The sequence below is a fragment of the Mucor velutinosus genome, assembly GCF_035048745.1.
Source record: "Mucor velutinosus strain NIH1002 chromosome Unknown tig00001567, whole genome shotgun sequence".
NCBI lineage: Eukaryota > Fungi > Mucoromycota > Mucoromycetes > Mucorales > Mucoraceae > Mucor > Mucor velutinosus.
This window is the reverse complement of record NW_027041896.1, coordinates 15,025-30,263: the sequence shown is the minus strand read 5'-3', so window position 1 is coordinate 30,263 and position 15,239 is coordinate 15,025. Positions and strand designations below refer to the sequence as shown.

At 40.4% G+C, this 15,239-nt stretch overlaps 5 protein-coding genes and 1 non-coding gene across 6 annotated transcripts; 3 read left to right on the top strand and 3 right to left on the bottom strand.

Annotated features, from left to right (window-relative positions):
• Positions 1-53: 53 nt before the first annotated feature.
• On the top strand, positions 54-4,622 carry ATC70_011887 (uncharacterized protein; the record flags this gene model as incomplete). The annotated part of the gene is made up of 10 exons (XM_064831071.1): positions 54-169; positions 234-428; positions 484-922; positions 985-1,084; positions 1,152-1,805; positions 1,864-2,162; positions 2,224-3,962; positions 4,027-4,154; positions 4,212-4,270; positions 4,338-4,622. The coding sequence occupies 10 exons, from the start codon at positions 54-56 to the stop codon at positions 4,620-4,622; spliced, it is 4,014 nt and encodes a 1,337-aa protein (XP_064687939.1).
• A 593-nt stretch (positions 4,623-5,215) lies between these two features.
• ATC70_011886 (uncharacterized protein) lies at positions 5,216-6,199 on the bottom strand (the record flags this gene model as incomplete). Its single annotated transcript, XM_064831070.1, has 2 exons — positions 5,216-6,125; positions 6,186-6,199. The coding sequence occupies 2 exons, from the start codon at positions 6,197-6,199 to the stop codon at positions 5,216-5,218; spliced, it is 924 nt and encodes a 307-aa protein (XP_064687938.1).
• Positions 6,200-8,317: 2,118 nt separating this feature from the next.
• Positions 8,318-10,555, top strand: ATC70_011885 (uncharacterized protein; the record flags this gene model as incomplete). Its single annotated transcript, XM_064831069.1, has 5 exons — positions 8,318-8,775; positions 8,889-9,430; positions 9,501-9,718; positions 9,872-10,328; positions 10,410-10,555. The coding sequence occupies 5 exons, from the start codon at positions 8,318-8,320 to the stop codon at positions 10,553-10,555; spliced, it is 1,821 nt and encodes a 606-aa protein (XP_064687937.1).
• Positions 10,556-11,489: 934 nt separating this feature from the next.
• URA7_2 (CTP synthase ura7) lies at positions 11,490-12,788 on the bottom strand (the record flags this gene model as incomplete). Its single annotated transcript, XM_064831068.1, has 1 exon — positions 11,490-12,788. The coding sequence occupies one exon, from the start codon at positions 12,786-12,788 to the stop codon at positions 11,490-11,492; it is 1,299 nt and encodes a 432-aa protein (XP_064687936.1).
• A 446-nt stretch (positions 12,789-13,234) lies between these two features.
• ATC70_011883 (uncharacterized protein) lies at positions 13,235-14,260 on the top strand (the record flags this gene model as incomplete). The annotated part of the gene is made up of 1 exon (XM_064831067.1): positions 13,235-14,260. The coding sequence occupies one exon, from the start codon at positions 13,235-13,237 to the stop codon at positions 14,258-14,260; it is 1,026 nt and encodes a 341-aa protein (XP_064687935.1).
• A 266-nt stretch (positions 14,261-14,526) lies between these two features.
• Positions 14,527-14,600, bottom strand: ATC70_011882. The gene has a single exon. It is a non-coding gene; the product is annotated as a tRNA-Ile (tRNA).
• Positions 14,601-15,239: the final 639 nt, after the last annotated feature.

The following is a 15,239-nucleotide window of genomic DNA, read 5'->3' as shown; positions in this document are numbered from 1 at the left end:
GAGCTGTACAGCCCATTAAACACCTTTCTTTCTTCACCGCAATTAAAGCAAACATGAACTCAAAAGCAGATTTGAAAGCTGCAAGAGAAGCCATTGGAAAGAAAGATTTCGGTGAAGCCGTGAAGGCTTGCAAACGAGTCTTGCTGTGGGAAGGCGAAAACTACAACGCGTATGTATGCCATGTTGCAACCATCATGTTTTACAGAATGACAAGCTGACAAGATGGCCTGTAGTTGGGTTTTCTTGGGCGTCGCATATACTGGATTAGAGAATGACGGGGAAGCGGAAGAAGCATACAAACGAGCTATCGAGATCAATTCAGAGAACATGCTCGGCTGGCAAGGTCTTGTCAGTTTCTATGAAAAGCGAAACAAACTAGAACCGTTGGCAAAGACCATTGTCTTGCTGATCCCTCGTGTGGTTGAAAGGTGAGTTTCATGCAGCTCTGGAAACCGATAGCGACGACTCAATTTGACATGACAGCGGTGATGGTGCCAAGCTAGCAGACTATCTCAAAAAGCTACTCCATGTCTATAAACAACAAAACGATCAAGACAACTATCTCGAGACACTGAAAGAGTTTCTACCTCAAAGTCCCCATTACAAGTTGATCAAAGATCAGCCCAACTTACCCTCTCAGATAGAGATTTGGAAGACAATCATTGCAAAAGCAGAGAAAGAGCAGAATCAAAAGATTGAAAGCGAAGTGGCGTCTCGACGATTCAGAGTGAGCGCAGGAACGCCTGCTCAAGTGCTGGCTGGCGTGGAAGCAGATGTGTTTGGTTTATCGAAATTGGGAGACATGTACGAGAACGTGCTGGATTTAGTGCCTCAAGACGATGCAGAGGAGCAACACGTTTTTAAGTTGAAATTGTTGCACTTTTACTCCAAGAGATTACTGGGAGTCAAAGACAAGGCAGAGGTATGTGGGGGTGTGGGTTTGCATTGGAGGAGCATTTTCACTAATGGGGCTGTGTTTGGTAGCTGTATGAAAAGGTGATCACTCTGGCAAAGGAGCTAGTGGATATGAATGATCCATTGCCTCTCCAGATTTTGATCGAGTCTGCCAATGTCGAATCACCAGGTAATATGTCGCAGCAATTGAGTAACTATTAACAACAAAAGTGCTTATTCAAATCCACCATACATAGACAGATACGACTGGACATTATTAGAACAATTGATGGAGCGATTCCCTGAACATGGATTATCCAAATTGGCACGAGGCTATCAACTGAGCAAACAAGGCGATATCGATGGAGCATTCGACTTGTTCAGCGAAGGATTAGATGCATGTCCCAACAGCTTATTTGGCTATCAATGCTTGAGTTGGATCTACTACGAGTCAAAGGAATACGAAACTGGCTTGGAATATGCTACACGTGGAAAAGATCTTGTCAAGAAAATCAAGGTGGAAACCGGCATATCAAAGAGCAATGCATTAGTGTCATTGGAGATTTGCATGGCCCACTGTTATCGCTTATTGGATAAAAAATACCACATGGATGCCATGGCACTGTACAAATCCGTCTTGCAACACTACCCAGATCAAACAAAGGCAATGGAGGGCATGGGATTGATCTTGATTGAAGAGAAGCGATTGGATGAAGCGCTGGATAACTTTGAAAAGGTGCAACAATTGGACCCCAAAAATCACACGTCTGTTGCAGAATTGGGTTGGATTTATTGCGAAAAGAAAGACTACCAAAAGGCCATTGACTACATCAACAAGGCTCTGGAGATTGCAGGCACCGACGTGGCGGATTACTATTATCGATTGGGCCGCATTCATTGGTCAATGCAAGGTAGCAATGGAAAGCGGCATGTATAGCGAGAGTGCGAGTGACTCATCGAGTAACATAGATTCTGACAATGCCTTCAAGTATTTCATGCAAGCGGTTAAATTGGATCCCTATTTTGCTAGTGGTTTTACATATTTGGGTCACTACTATCGAGAGATCAAAAAGGACGGCATCCGTGCCAAAAAGTGCTATCAAAAGGCGTACATTTTGAACCCATTGGACATAGATGCAGCTTTGTGCCTTTCCGATTTCATGATTGCCGAGAACCAGCAAGAAGAAGCCGAAGCCATCTTTCGTCAAGTCTCTGAATCAAGTCCAAAAACTGGCTGGGCCTGGAGGCGTCTTGGTTACGTCAATATGGTAAGCCGGGATAGACAATGCGTGCCATGCAAGCAAACATGCTCACATCCAGATGCAATAGAATTCTCAATCTTACAATGAAGCCATTATCTGTTTCCAGAAGGCATTGCGTGCAGATACAAGTGATGTCAGATGCTGGGAAGGTCTTGCCGAGGCGTATTCAAGAGCGGGTCGATTTGTTGCTGCCCTGAAAGCATTTGGTCGTGCAACTCAATTAGATCCTCAATCCGTGCATGCTCACAATGAGCAATCTTACGTCCAGCAAAAGGTGGGGCTACTAGATGATGCGATTGCTGGCTTTCAGAATACCTTGGCGATTGCTGCTGAACAGCACAAACCCAATTACATTCCTGCCTTGGCAGGTTTGGCTGAGACGTATCTGGAACATGCCAAGGAGGATTTCCAAGCAGGCTTCTTTGGCCGTGCTTCCGATGGCTGCAATCGTGTGTTTGAAACTGCTCTTCGTGGCCTGCAAGTGGATTCTACCATGCTGTCTTTTTGGAAACTGGTTGGTGATGCTTGTGCATTCTACCGTCATATACCCAGCTATCTCAACAACTGTGCCTATAGTCAGCTCCAAGCTGTGATGCAACTGATCAGTACGAAAAGCACCCATGATGTGTTGAAACTGGAACCAGATACCACAAGCCATTGGATGACTGAATTCTTGGCCTTGCAAGACGTTGATGATGATTTCAGTCTGCCACAGAAAACGGCCCTGGATGTCATTCTCTCATGTGCCTCTTACGCCTACAAACAAGTGATTGTATTATGCAAGAACCATCAAGCTATTGCACCTGCGTTCTGGCATGATTTGGCTATTATTTACTATCACTTGAGCCTTAACAATAACAACAAGCAGGAAGAAGCCATGATGGCAGTCAAATGCGCCCAGGTAGCTTTGAAATTGGAACCCTCACAGTACATGTATTGGAATACGCTTGGTGTGATTGCAATGACAGTGGCTGATATACCTAAAATGGCACAATACGCATTCGTCAAGGCCATGGAGTTCAATAATAGAAGTGCAATCCCATGGACAAACTACGGTTTCCTGTGCTTGTCCCTGAAAGACTACGAATTGGCAAATCAGTCATTTGAGATGGCCCATTCACTTGACCCCGAGTGGATCTCTGCTTGGGTAGGACAAGCCTATGTTGCCTCACTATGGGGTACTGATGCAGCAGCCATTTTTGAACATGCATTCGAGTCCAGCAATGGATCAGCGATGGAGGCCAGTTACGGTTACGCAGACACAGTGTATCATGCACTCTCCTCTGGACAGTTGAACGAGGAAACAGCAGCCATTACGCCCGTATTTGCATTGGAGAAATTGACCGAGAAGCGACTGAATGATGCGCTTTCCTTCAATCTGATGGGCTTGCTCTTGGAGAGATTGGGCCAATATGGCAGAGCATCCGAATCATTTGCATCAGCCATTTTAGCACTGGAGGCGCAAATTGAAGAAGAAAAGATCAGCCAAGAAGAAGGAATGGCACGTCTTGCCAAGGTGCATGCTAATTTGGGCCGTACATTATGCGCAAGTGGTGATTTTGAAGAAGCTATTTCGTCTTGCACAGTGACAGATGCATCCAGTGTGTATTCTCACTTGAACGCGGGCATTGCTTACTACTTTATGGACAAACTCCCTGAATCACTCAACATGTTTGAACTAGCCCTGAATGCCACGCAGGAGGACATCTCATTACGTCAAGACGTGGTCGTCTTGCTGAGCAAAGTGCTGTGGGCTTTAGGAGGTGATGAGCAGAGAACAGTAGCCAAAGATCAGCTCTTTTCCAGGTAAGTTACAGGTTGTGTGTAGGCAAATAGGCAAAATGATGCTAATTTTAGAATGGCTTAATAGTATCACTGATAACCCAAATTATCTGCCTGCAATCTTCTCACTGTGTGTCATGGGCATGCTACAAGATGATGAAACATTAACAGCAGCCGCATTACAGGAATTGGCTAAAGTGTCCATTTCCATTGCATGTAAGTTCCGTCTCGAGTTGTACCTGTAATTCATGACTCAAAGCCTCCCTGGATTAGATGACTCAGATAAGGAACAGCACATCTCGTGGTTATTTTACAAATTTCATCAATTACAGGTAACAATAACATCCATTACATTATCACGTGTCTCTAACGCAACTACTGCTTTGTAAAATGACGTAGGGAGACAGACTACAAGCAACTCGTGCCTTGGTGAAAACTGTTCATCAAACCCCTTGGTTGGCATTGGTGTGGGCCCGTTTAAGCAGACATCTTGTGAAATTAAATGATCCCAAAATGAATACAATGACATCAAGCACACTCGTTATTAACAAGCAAAAATCACATACAGCAGACTCATTATCTGAAGCATACCAATACGCTGCCATCTGTACCAAGGACAGAAAGCTTGCCCAGAAAGCTGTTCTGACAGCACCTTGGCGTTTAAGCGCATGGAAAACTCTTTAAAATAAACTTTCAGGTGTGATTAAAAAATGTTGTCATTGAAAATATATTTAGACGTGGTGAAATGACGTTTTTTGTCCAACCAAAGTTCAATAGAAAACAATAAGAAATTCTGCAACTATAAAAGGAGGCATTTTGATTTCTTTTTCTTTCCTCATTCTCATCAATTCCTACCAATTTAAAAAATGGCCTTTACCTGTTCTGATATCTTTAAAATCTTCTTTGGTAAGTTGGCATTTGCATGGATGCATCAATGAGGCTGGTTTGTGTATCTGTGCTGACTATCCACAAAAGCTGTCATCCTTCCTCCTCTTGGTGTCTTTCTCGAAAGAGGTTGTGTCTGTGATTTGTGCATCAACATTGCCTTGACTTGTCTTGGCTACATTCCTGGTATCGGTAAGTATTCTAGCGGAAAACAGAGGAATGGGCGGTTGTGCTAATAGCAATTTCAAACTAGTCCATGCCCTTTACATTATTCTGAAATATTAGCGAGTACGACGCATCGACGAAATAACCCACTCTTAACAACACATTGTACAAAGTCATTCCTCTCTCTCTCTCTCTCTTAATTGTATAAATAAACAATCAATCACACTTTATTCAAGACAGTCGGGTTGCTCTTTGATAATCATGTTGTACATGGGTTGGAATTGGGCATAACCAGCCTTGGGATCGCCAATAGTATGGTACGTCTGTCTGGCGACATCATCTGCAATCAAAGTGAGGCCCTTGTAGCCATTGGGATGAGCTGCTTCAGCCATCAATTGAGAGTGGCATGATCTTTCCATGGAAATAAAGGCCCAAATTGCCTCATCGATGGTTTTACCTGTCGTCAATAAACCGTGGTTTTGCAAGATGAGTGATTTGTTGGTGGAGCCCAGTGCCTTGACTAATCGTTGGCCTTCTTCTTGATCAAACACAACACCTCCAAAGTCTTCGTAGACGCCATGAGACTCGAAAAACGCACAAGCGTCTTGAGAAATGGGCAACAATTTACGTCCAAAGGTGGAGAAGGTTCTGCCGTAAATGGAATGGGTATGGACAGCGCAAGTAACATCAGGTCTAGCTTCATGAACAGCTGCATGAATGACAAAGGCTGCCTTGTTGACCGTATATTGACCACGTACGATTGCACCAGAATGATCCACAAGAATCAAATCGCTCGCCTTGATATGACCAAAGTATTGTCCAAATGCATTCACCCAAAAGAGATCAGGATGTTCAGGGTCACGGAATGTCATATGGCCTGCTACACCTTCATCCCACCCAAACTTGGCTAATAATCGGAATCCAGCGGCTAATTTTTGTTTCATGTGGACTCTTTGAGCATGAACATCTTTGAATGTCGGCATGGATGGAATAATCACTGCTTGCTTCTCGGCTGCTCTGGCTTCTTCTTCTGTTTCTGATCCGGTCAAGATGATCTTCTTTTTCGAACGAAGGAAAATAGAGCTTTTACGGTGCATCTCCAGATTCAAGTCATCTTGTTCTTGCTTATTTTCAGTGCTATGTAATCATCAGTTGACTAGCAAGGTAAAGTAATTGATTTGTCCTTGGCCTACTTACATGGGAGGTGACATTTTATCTGATATTCAAGTTGAATGAAGAAAGACACAAAGTACTCAAAACAAGATATTTATATCCGAAAGAAAGAGCTCCTTTAACGTTACACCGTGTGAACGCTGTATTCAGGACTTGTACATTGATTCCATCTGTATAAAAAAAAAGCAAGCTTCTGTCATCATCCATTTTTTTTTTTTATTCCTCGATTCTCGATATTTCAAGATTTGCAATCATTTATATGCATCATTACAGCACCTAAAGCAAAGATGTTGTGTCTTATTGCAATGTATGACATGTATGATCAGTTGCATAAGGGTTTGTTACTACACTACACAGCTCACTTGTTCACACGATGCTTGCAAAAATTCTCTCATACAGCTCAATCGATTATTCAGCATAAACTCTGTATGTTGATACAGGCTTTTCACTCTGAGCCTGCCTCATACAGCTGCTCTGAATAGCGGCCCCATTTAAAACTACTAGCACTAGACAAACTTGAGAGCTAAAGATAATGCAACTTTGTTGTTGAATCACAAGCATAAAAGTTCTAGCAAACTTTCTTCATATACAAAGCACATAGCTGCGGGATATTGTCATGAATTGATGTCTTTCTGTCCTGTAATAGACTTTGTTCATCAAGAGGAACACTGATCCCGCAATGTGGCGCTTTCACTTTTTCTCTTAATGATCTAGACGACGTGCTCCTTTCCAAATGCATCGTTTATTCCCCATTTGGCACAAGCGCAGTATATGTGTAATACTTACTATCGACACAGGCCTTGAAAACAACAATGGTTTAGCCTAAACGTCAAATCATGTAAATCATAAATGGTACATACAGTCAGAGTGCGTAGAAAACATATGTGTAGTACATATATTGTGAGTATGAAGTCTTGTTGTGGGAAACGCATTAAAATCAGGGAAACTGTTTGAAAATGTACAGGGATATACGATTAGCATCAATCTCTATCAACTGACGCTTACCACCTAGACACAACAAGTGTAATTGCAAACGGTTTATGAGCTGCAGCAACATGTGCATACCTCAGATTATTTTGCCACTATTAGAAAACTATATATCAAGCCCTGTATACGTCAACGGCAATATTACCAAGTCTTTACACCTTAGGTGCACTATTCTATATGCATTAAATATTCTTTTGACATCGAAAACCCTCAAATAGTAATTTAAATCAGATGTCCTATCTACACAGCTATATAAATCAGAAAATTTCTACAAATATCAGTGAATTCAAATAGAAAAGAGCAAGCTTTTCTACTCGAACACTTATAAGCATCATCATAACTATGATGGATGCAGATCAACAACAGTGACGGATCTAGTATTTCAGTAAAGTCTATCAAGTAAGAGTGGATTGTAAGTTGTAGTATATATAAAACCTCGTCAAGTAATACCACTGAATGATTTTTATTTCCTTGCAATACTTACTATATCATACACAATGTAAACATTACCATAAAGCAAGTAGTTTTATAGGCGTCACTATAGTGAAGTAAATACCACTCATAGTATCGAATATACAAAGGACATTGACAATGTATTTCCCTGTCTGCCAAAATATCATCTCAAACCTGATAATAATGATACTACAATCACGGAATCACATATACATATTATAGTTCGCTTTCCAACCCATTTTGTACATCTTGTCAAGCAGCTTCACTATAAACAGTTTGCTTAATTATATTTTACTAAAGCTTAAGGCTTTATGCAATAAATTCCAGGAACAGCTCAAGACTTATACCGTGATGACACCTTGCTCTTGTCCTAAATACGACCCTCATCTAAAATAAACTTAAACAGGCAATTTCGAGGTTAGAAAATTTCAAAGCCCTACTTCGGAGTTTTCAATTTTGAAGCCCCGCTATTGCCCTCGAAACGATGGTGTAGGATAAAAAGTAAGGGTGAGTCCAGATAATAGATAGACCGTGGGGGGTACGGGGCGTAGGTAGGGGTAGGATGGATATGGTGTAGCTAGCAATGGGTGGATAGATTACATTGCATTATATGTACATCCCCGACAGGGCAGAGCAGTAAAAGTTTTTGACATGTAGGATCAGGCACTTCATTTTGTTCATTTACCTTATTATATTTCTTCAATACTTTAAGCAGCATGGACAACTCAAGTTATGAAATGGAATATGATTTCTTCAATCAATTTCCTGACGAAACCGTTGAAGAAGTCCTTCCCGCTGTATTTGACCGCACCACCAATACATTCAGAATCAAAAGATTAAATATTGGATGGGCCTTGAAAAAAAGCCACAGCAAAGCTTACAACAAGTACAAACCAGTTGAAAAACTCGCTGAAGGTGAGAGCCTTTACGACAGAAAAATTCACAAAAAGTGCGCTGGTGCTTTGCGATGTCTCAGTCTGCAATGCAAAAGACCTGAATGGGTCAAGGATCAAAGACCTCCTGTTGACTGGAAAGACGAGCTTGGCTGCCTCAAAAAGTTTCAATGCCCATACTGTGAGGCGCCATTGAAGCGGATCGACTGTGGTGTTGGTGCAACTTTCACCTTCCGTGTAACTGATATTCGCAGAGAAGACAGAGGCAATACAGTTATAATGTATCAAGAGATAACCGAGAAAAACACACACACACACACACTCTCTCTCTCTACAACTCGCTTCATCTTGATAGACACGAAAAAAAAGAGTTAAATAATATGGTGAAAGATAGTAGACCAAACATCACTGCTGCTGCTGCCATTGCTGGCATCGATCCATCTACTGGCGCCATCGTGAAAAGCGTCAGAGAAATCAACAGTGTAATGGCAAATCATGGACGCACCAAGTATGAGATCCGGAAGTCGAAGATCCAACAAGATCTATACTCTACCAAGGGAGATGATGTGGTAGCTGCCTTTGAAGATCTTGATGAGAAGTATCCAGGCTTCATGGATTCAGCACGGATTGTCCCTAGCAAGTTTTTTGTGAGCTTCTGTTCACCTGAAATGCTTCAGCGTAATCTCCCTTTCGCAGATCAACCGATCATAACAAATGTCACTTTCAAGGCTGTCCCAAAGGGCTATTATCTATGCTCAAGTGTCATCTATATCGAGCAACTCCGGAAGCATGTCGTCTTTTATCAAGCGATAATCGAAAGCAACACTACACATGTTTTCAAAGAATACTTTGTTGTTGCTTTGTTTAGAAAATTTGATTTCAAACTGGAGAAGTTTTTGGGAGTCATTATGGACTTTTCAGCCGCCCAACGCGAAGGTTTGTTTCATACTAGCCCTCAGGGATAACTTTGGTGTCAAGCAGCACAATGCATTACCTTTTTTAAAAGGGTGCTATATGCATTGGATGCGATCAGTCAAGCGCATGTCCAACAACCACCAAGTTGTCAAGCCAGATGAGATTGATACCTTCTTGAAGCTAGTCCATCGGTTCTGTACCATAAGAAACAGTATCGAATTCTTTCGAACTGGTAAGGAGCTTTTGACCTTCTTTCCCAACTGTAAAAAGTGGTTACAGTGGTGGCTCCAACCTGGTGTCTTCAGTATGGTATTCAGATGCAAGTCTTTGATGAAGGACGACTTGAGACAACACAAGAGCCGCACATCCAATGCAATTGAGGCGTTCCATAGTACCTTATACAAGTTGATGCCAGAAAAAAGACAACCCGTTTCGACAAGCTTAAGACTTTTTTTGTTGTAGGTCGCCAAGCGTGATGGAATGATGTTGATGGATTTTTATGGCAATAATATCCGACCGCATTACGGAAACAAACCCAAGAAGCCAACAAAAAAGTATGCAACTCTGTATGAAATTAATGACGGCCGTGCGCCAGATAACAACACTGCACTCTTTGGCACCAAGAAGAGAAAACAAGAAGTGGTGCTCATTAGCGATGCTGAGGAGGATGGCAAACGCAAGGCCAAGAAAGCAAAAACCCGTGATGTTAGTTTGGATGCTGCCATAATTGAGCATCTGGATGAAACTGACGAAATGGAGAGGAACTGTCCCAAGACGGATGATTTCCGAGATGATGATATCAGTGATGAGAAACTGTTCCTTGAACTACTCTCAGACGACGAATACAAAAGCGATAAAGCAGAAAATGTATTTGATAGAACTGAAGACCTAGATGAAGACATTAAAAATATGTTTGATGGTAAGTATACTTACAATAGTTTCTAATTGCTGTGGCTGTAACGTATCATTGATATTTTAGACCTTGGAATTCCTGTTTAAGATGTTGTCGGCTCAGATGAAGAATCGAAATCGTCCGTTATTGATCTTGTATCATCTTCCTCTTCTTCTTCTTCTTCTTCTTCTTCTTCTTCTTCTGGGGAATACATCCACTATGATCTGCATTCCGACAGTTCATCCAGTTACTAGATTTAGATATAAACTGTATGTACGCTGGATTAGATGTACGATATCGATTTATACTATAAGAAGATATGGACTTCAGATACGCTAGTACTATAAGATTCATACTATATAAGATATAGGCTATAGATGGCACCACGGACATGGATGGCACTATAGACTTATACTTGTATTCCGACATTGACTACGGATGTTTACCATATCTGGATAGGCACCAAGATTAATGCAATATGAGCTTGTTGCTTCAGATGTGCACTTTATGATCCACGCTATAAGACACATGCTTATATCCGTGATACTAGCTACAGATACTTTATGTACTACAGACTTGTACTATATATGAGACATGCTATAGACATGCATACGATATGCTACAGACATGCCATATATCCAGATACATGCTAAAGATGTATGCTTAGCGATATACACTCAGATATGTACTATTAATATAGACTAAGAAGACTGTACCTATCGGATACATGCTACTAGATCGATATTAATTATCCTTATGGAAAGGATAGATCAGGGTACTTCGGATGAGAGTCTAATTATTCATCCAGACAGAGCTAAATCATGATTAGCTTGCTGGAGTTGTCTTTTAGCATGATTAGACATTAGTTGATCTGAGTTGACTTATTTGTCAATCTAATTAATAGAACTTTTATCCATTGTTATAGTATATAAGAAGGATCATCTACCTGGCCAGTAGAGAGACTTCAGTTTACTTTACACCTGTCAGTTTGATAATAAAATACACTATTTTCAGAAATTATTGGGACATTTTTAAAAAAAATTGGTACTAATTCTGAATAAATATTGGGTCAATTTATAATTAGATTTGGGACAAATCTTGAACTATTTTGGAACACTTGCCTAATTAATATTGGGACACATATAAAAAAAACATTGAGACATTTTCAGAGAAAGTAAAATTCATTTATTACAATGGCTCTTTCGCCAAACAAACATCGAATTTCTTAACAGAGTAGCGAGCAGAACCTTCAAGATCACTGTACAATACATCATTGCATGCATCGGTAATCCTGGTCGAAAGTGTTTCAGTTTTTAAGAGCCTCTCCCTCTTGAGTTTACTCTTGACCACATGCCAGAATTGCTCAATAGGATTAAGCTCAGGGGAGTATGGTGGGAGGTAAACACATCTGTAACCTCGCTGAATGATATACCTCTCAATATCCTTGGCTGTATGGATGGGTGCATTGTCCATAACAAGATAAAAATCTTTGAATTGCTCATGCTGGTCCATGATATCAATCGTTTTCGCAATAAAGTTAAAGTAGTGGCCAGTTACAGTACCCACAGTTGTTGTTGCTTTTCCAGAAGAAGTGCCAGCTAACTTTCTTTTCTTGTTGGATGTTCCAGGCAACCTCACTTGAACATTCAACACTCCCCATACGCTAGTTGCGCCAATAATAGTGGTAGTTTTCGCTCTTGTTTGAGGTACAGGCACTTCAGCTCGAGTTCCTTTCTCTGACCAAGCCATTGTTCGCTTCAAGTTAATATGGAAAGCTGACTCATCAATGAAAACACAGTTGGACATGTAATCCATGTCGGTTTGGCTCCATTTGACTACCCAGTCGTACCGGTTTTGAATGTTTTCAGGCGAGTTTCTTTCTTTGGAATGGAAATGAGCTTTCTTGAAAGTCAAGGCAAGATCATTGGTCATGTAGTTGTAAATAGTCGTTTGGCTGATAGTCAAACCCGAGAAAGCCCTAACAAGACTCTCATGAGCTTGTTCGATTGTTACTGATGGATTATCTTCAAATTCTAGTTTTAGGTGCTTCGTATGGTCTTCGTTCAAAATCTTTGGTCGACCTGCTCTCTTAACTGGCTCTTCATCGTCCTCAATTTCTTTGTTAACCTTTTTTTGATCCTCTGCGTACCATCTGTAAGCGGTTGTTCTTGATATATGGCCGTGCGCTTTCCAAGCTTGATTAGGATTCATGCCATGGTCGTAGATAAGGATAAAAAATCTTGCCTTGTCTTTGTCTGTGTAGCTGTTATATTCAGTCTTGGGCACATTTTTCTTATTTTTAATCTTTTTCTCTTTTAGTACGGTCAATTCTCTTTCAGGTGGCTTCCTATCAACATAAGTATTGTAGTTGGTAATGTTACCGAGAGGGAAGGCTTCGTTGTCTACATCCATCTCAACAGCTTCGTTTCCATGCCCATCGACTGGAGCATTTATTCCGTCTTCGTAGTAAATTCTGATATCTGACATGTTATGAATAACGAAGAAAGCGACTATGATTTCATCTCAAATCCCATTTAGTTTTGTCTCATTATAATTTCGAAAAGTGTCCCAATATTAATTAGGCAAGTGTTCCAAAATAGTTCAAGATTTGTCCCAAATTTAATTATAAATTGACCCAATATTTATTCAGAATTAGTACCAATTTTTTTTAAAAATGTCCCAATAATTTCTGAAAATAGTGTATACCTTTATCAAGTTGTCATTACTGTTTTTTTTATTCTTTTTTTTCCGTGAATTTTAGTCTATCAAACCTCAAATTCCACACTTACGTTGATAGGAAGCCACCTGAAAGAGAATTGACCGCACTAAAAGAGAAAAAGATTAAAAATAAGAAAAATGTGCCCAAGACTGAATATAACAGCTACACAGACAAAGACAAGGCAAGATTTTTTATCCTTATCTACGACCATGGCATGAATCCTAATCAAGCTTGGAAAGCGCACGGCCATATATCAAGAACAACTGCTTACAGATGGTACGCAGAGGATCTAAAAAAGGTTAACAAAGAAATTGAGGACGATGAAGAGCCAGTTAAGAGAGCAGGTCGACCAAAGATTTTGAACGAAGACCATACGAAGCACCTAAAACTAGAATTTAAAGATAATCCATCAGTAACAATCGAACAAGCTCATGAGAGTCTTGTTAAGGCTTTCTCGGGTTTGACTATCAGCCAAACGACTATTTACAACTACATGACCAATGATCTTGCCTTGACTTTCAAGAAAGCTCATTTCCATTCCAAAGAAAGAGACTCGCCTGAAAACATTCAAAACCGGTATGACTGGGTAGTCAAATGGAGCCAAACCGACATGGATTACATGTCCAACTGTGTTTTCATTGATGAGTCAGCTTTCCATATTAACTTGAAGCGAACAATGGCTTGGTCAGAGAAAGGAACTCGAGCTGAAGTGCCTGTACCTCAAACAAGAGCGAAAACTACCACTATTATTGGCGCAACTAGCGTATGGGGAGTGTTGAATGTTCAAGTGAGGTTGCCTGGAACATCCAACAAGAAAAGAAAGTTAGCTGGCACTTCTTCTGGAAAAGCAACAACAACTGTGGGTACTGTAACTGGCCACTACTTTAACTTTATTGCGAAAACGATTGATACCATGGACCAGCATGAGCAATTCAAAGATTTTTATCTTGTTATGGACAATGCACCCATCCATACAGCCAAGGATATTGAGAGGTATATCATTCAGCGAGGTTACAGATGTGTTTACCTCCCACCATACTCCCCTGAGCTTAATCCTATTGAGCAATTCTGGCATCATGTGGTCAAGAGTAAACTCAAGAGGGAGAGGCTCTTAAAAACTGAAACACTTTCGACCAGGATTACCGATGCATGCAATGATGTATTGTACAGTGATCTTGAAGGTTCTGCTCGCTACTCTGTTAAGAAATTCGATGTTTGTTTGGCGAAAGAGCCATTGTAATAAATGAATTTTAGTTTCTCTGAAAATGTCTCAATGTTTTTTATAAGTGTCCCAATATTAATTAGGCAAGTGTTCCAAAATAGTTCAAGATTTGTCCCAAATTTAATTATAAATAGACCTAATATTTATTCAGATTTAGTACCAATTTTTTTTAAAAATATCCCAATAATTTCTGAAAATAGTGTATATGGTTGCAGAAAAAAAGTCGATGTTACGAATTGTAACAGTACTACATACACTGCAATTTATATTGCGGATAAAAAATTTGCTCATTAACAGGGTCGAACTGTTGACCTTGGCGTTATTAGCACCACGCTCTAACCAACTGAGCTAAACGAGCTTACTGATATAATTGGCAACCTTAATTTTGCTTACATATACAAAAAATAATATATATAGAAAATTAAATGTTATATATTATTATTTTATATTCTATTTATCGTTTTGTTTTAAAATAAATAATATATATTATTGCTAACACCACCGATATACCTGCTGACATTACTCTCAGCACTACTAGCTAGAGTGGCCTTAAAAGAAATTTTTTAGCCAACTATTCCATGATGAAATTGAACCTGATCATGCAGCTGGCAGCTCAGTTCACAGCACTTTGATTTCCATCGCATTGTGTTCATACATGGCTACAAGCATTTGGCACAATCAGCTTGCAGAACATTACTCATTTTAATCAACTCGACACAAGAATATCACCAGTAACGTAGGGAGAACACTTGAACCGTCTATCCCTTCGGCTTATAGGTAGCGAAACAAACAGTGCAATTGAAGCAACATTCGAGATGACTATGAGTCAAGTGATTTACTTGGTCGGTGGATCGACATACCTGTGTACAGAAACTATATCTCCTTAGGCCACATCAAGCAGCTCAGGAGTTCCAAGCCAACGATTGGAACTGGTCTTACAGGTAATAATAAACGGGTGTTTGAGTCCATCGTCAATTTGGCAAAGAAGGAAGGTATC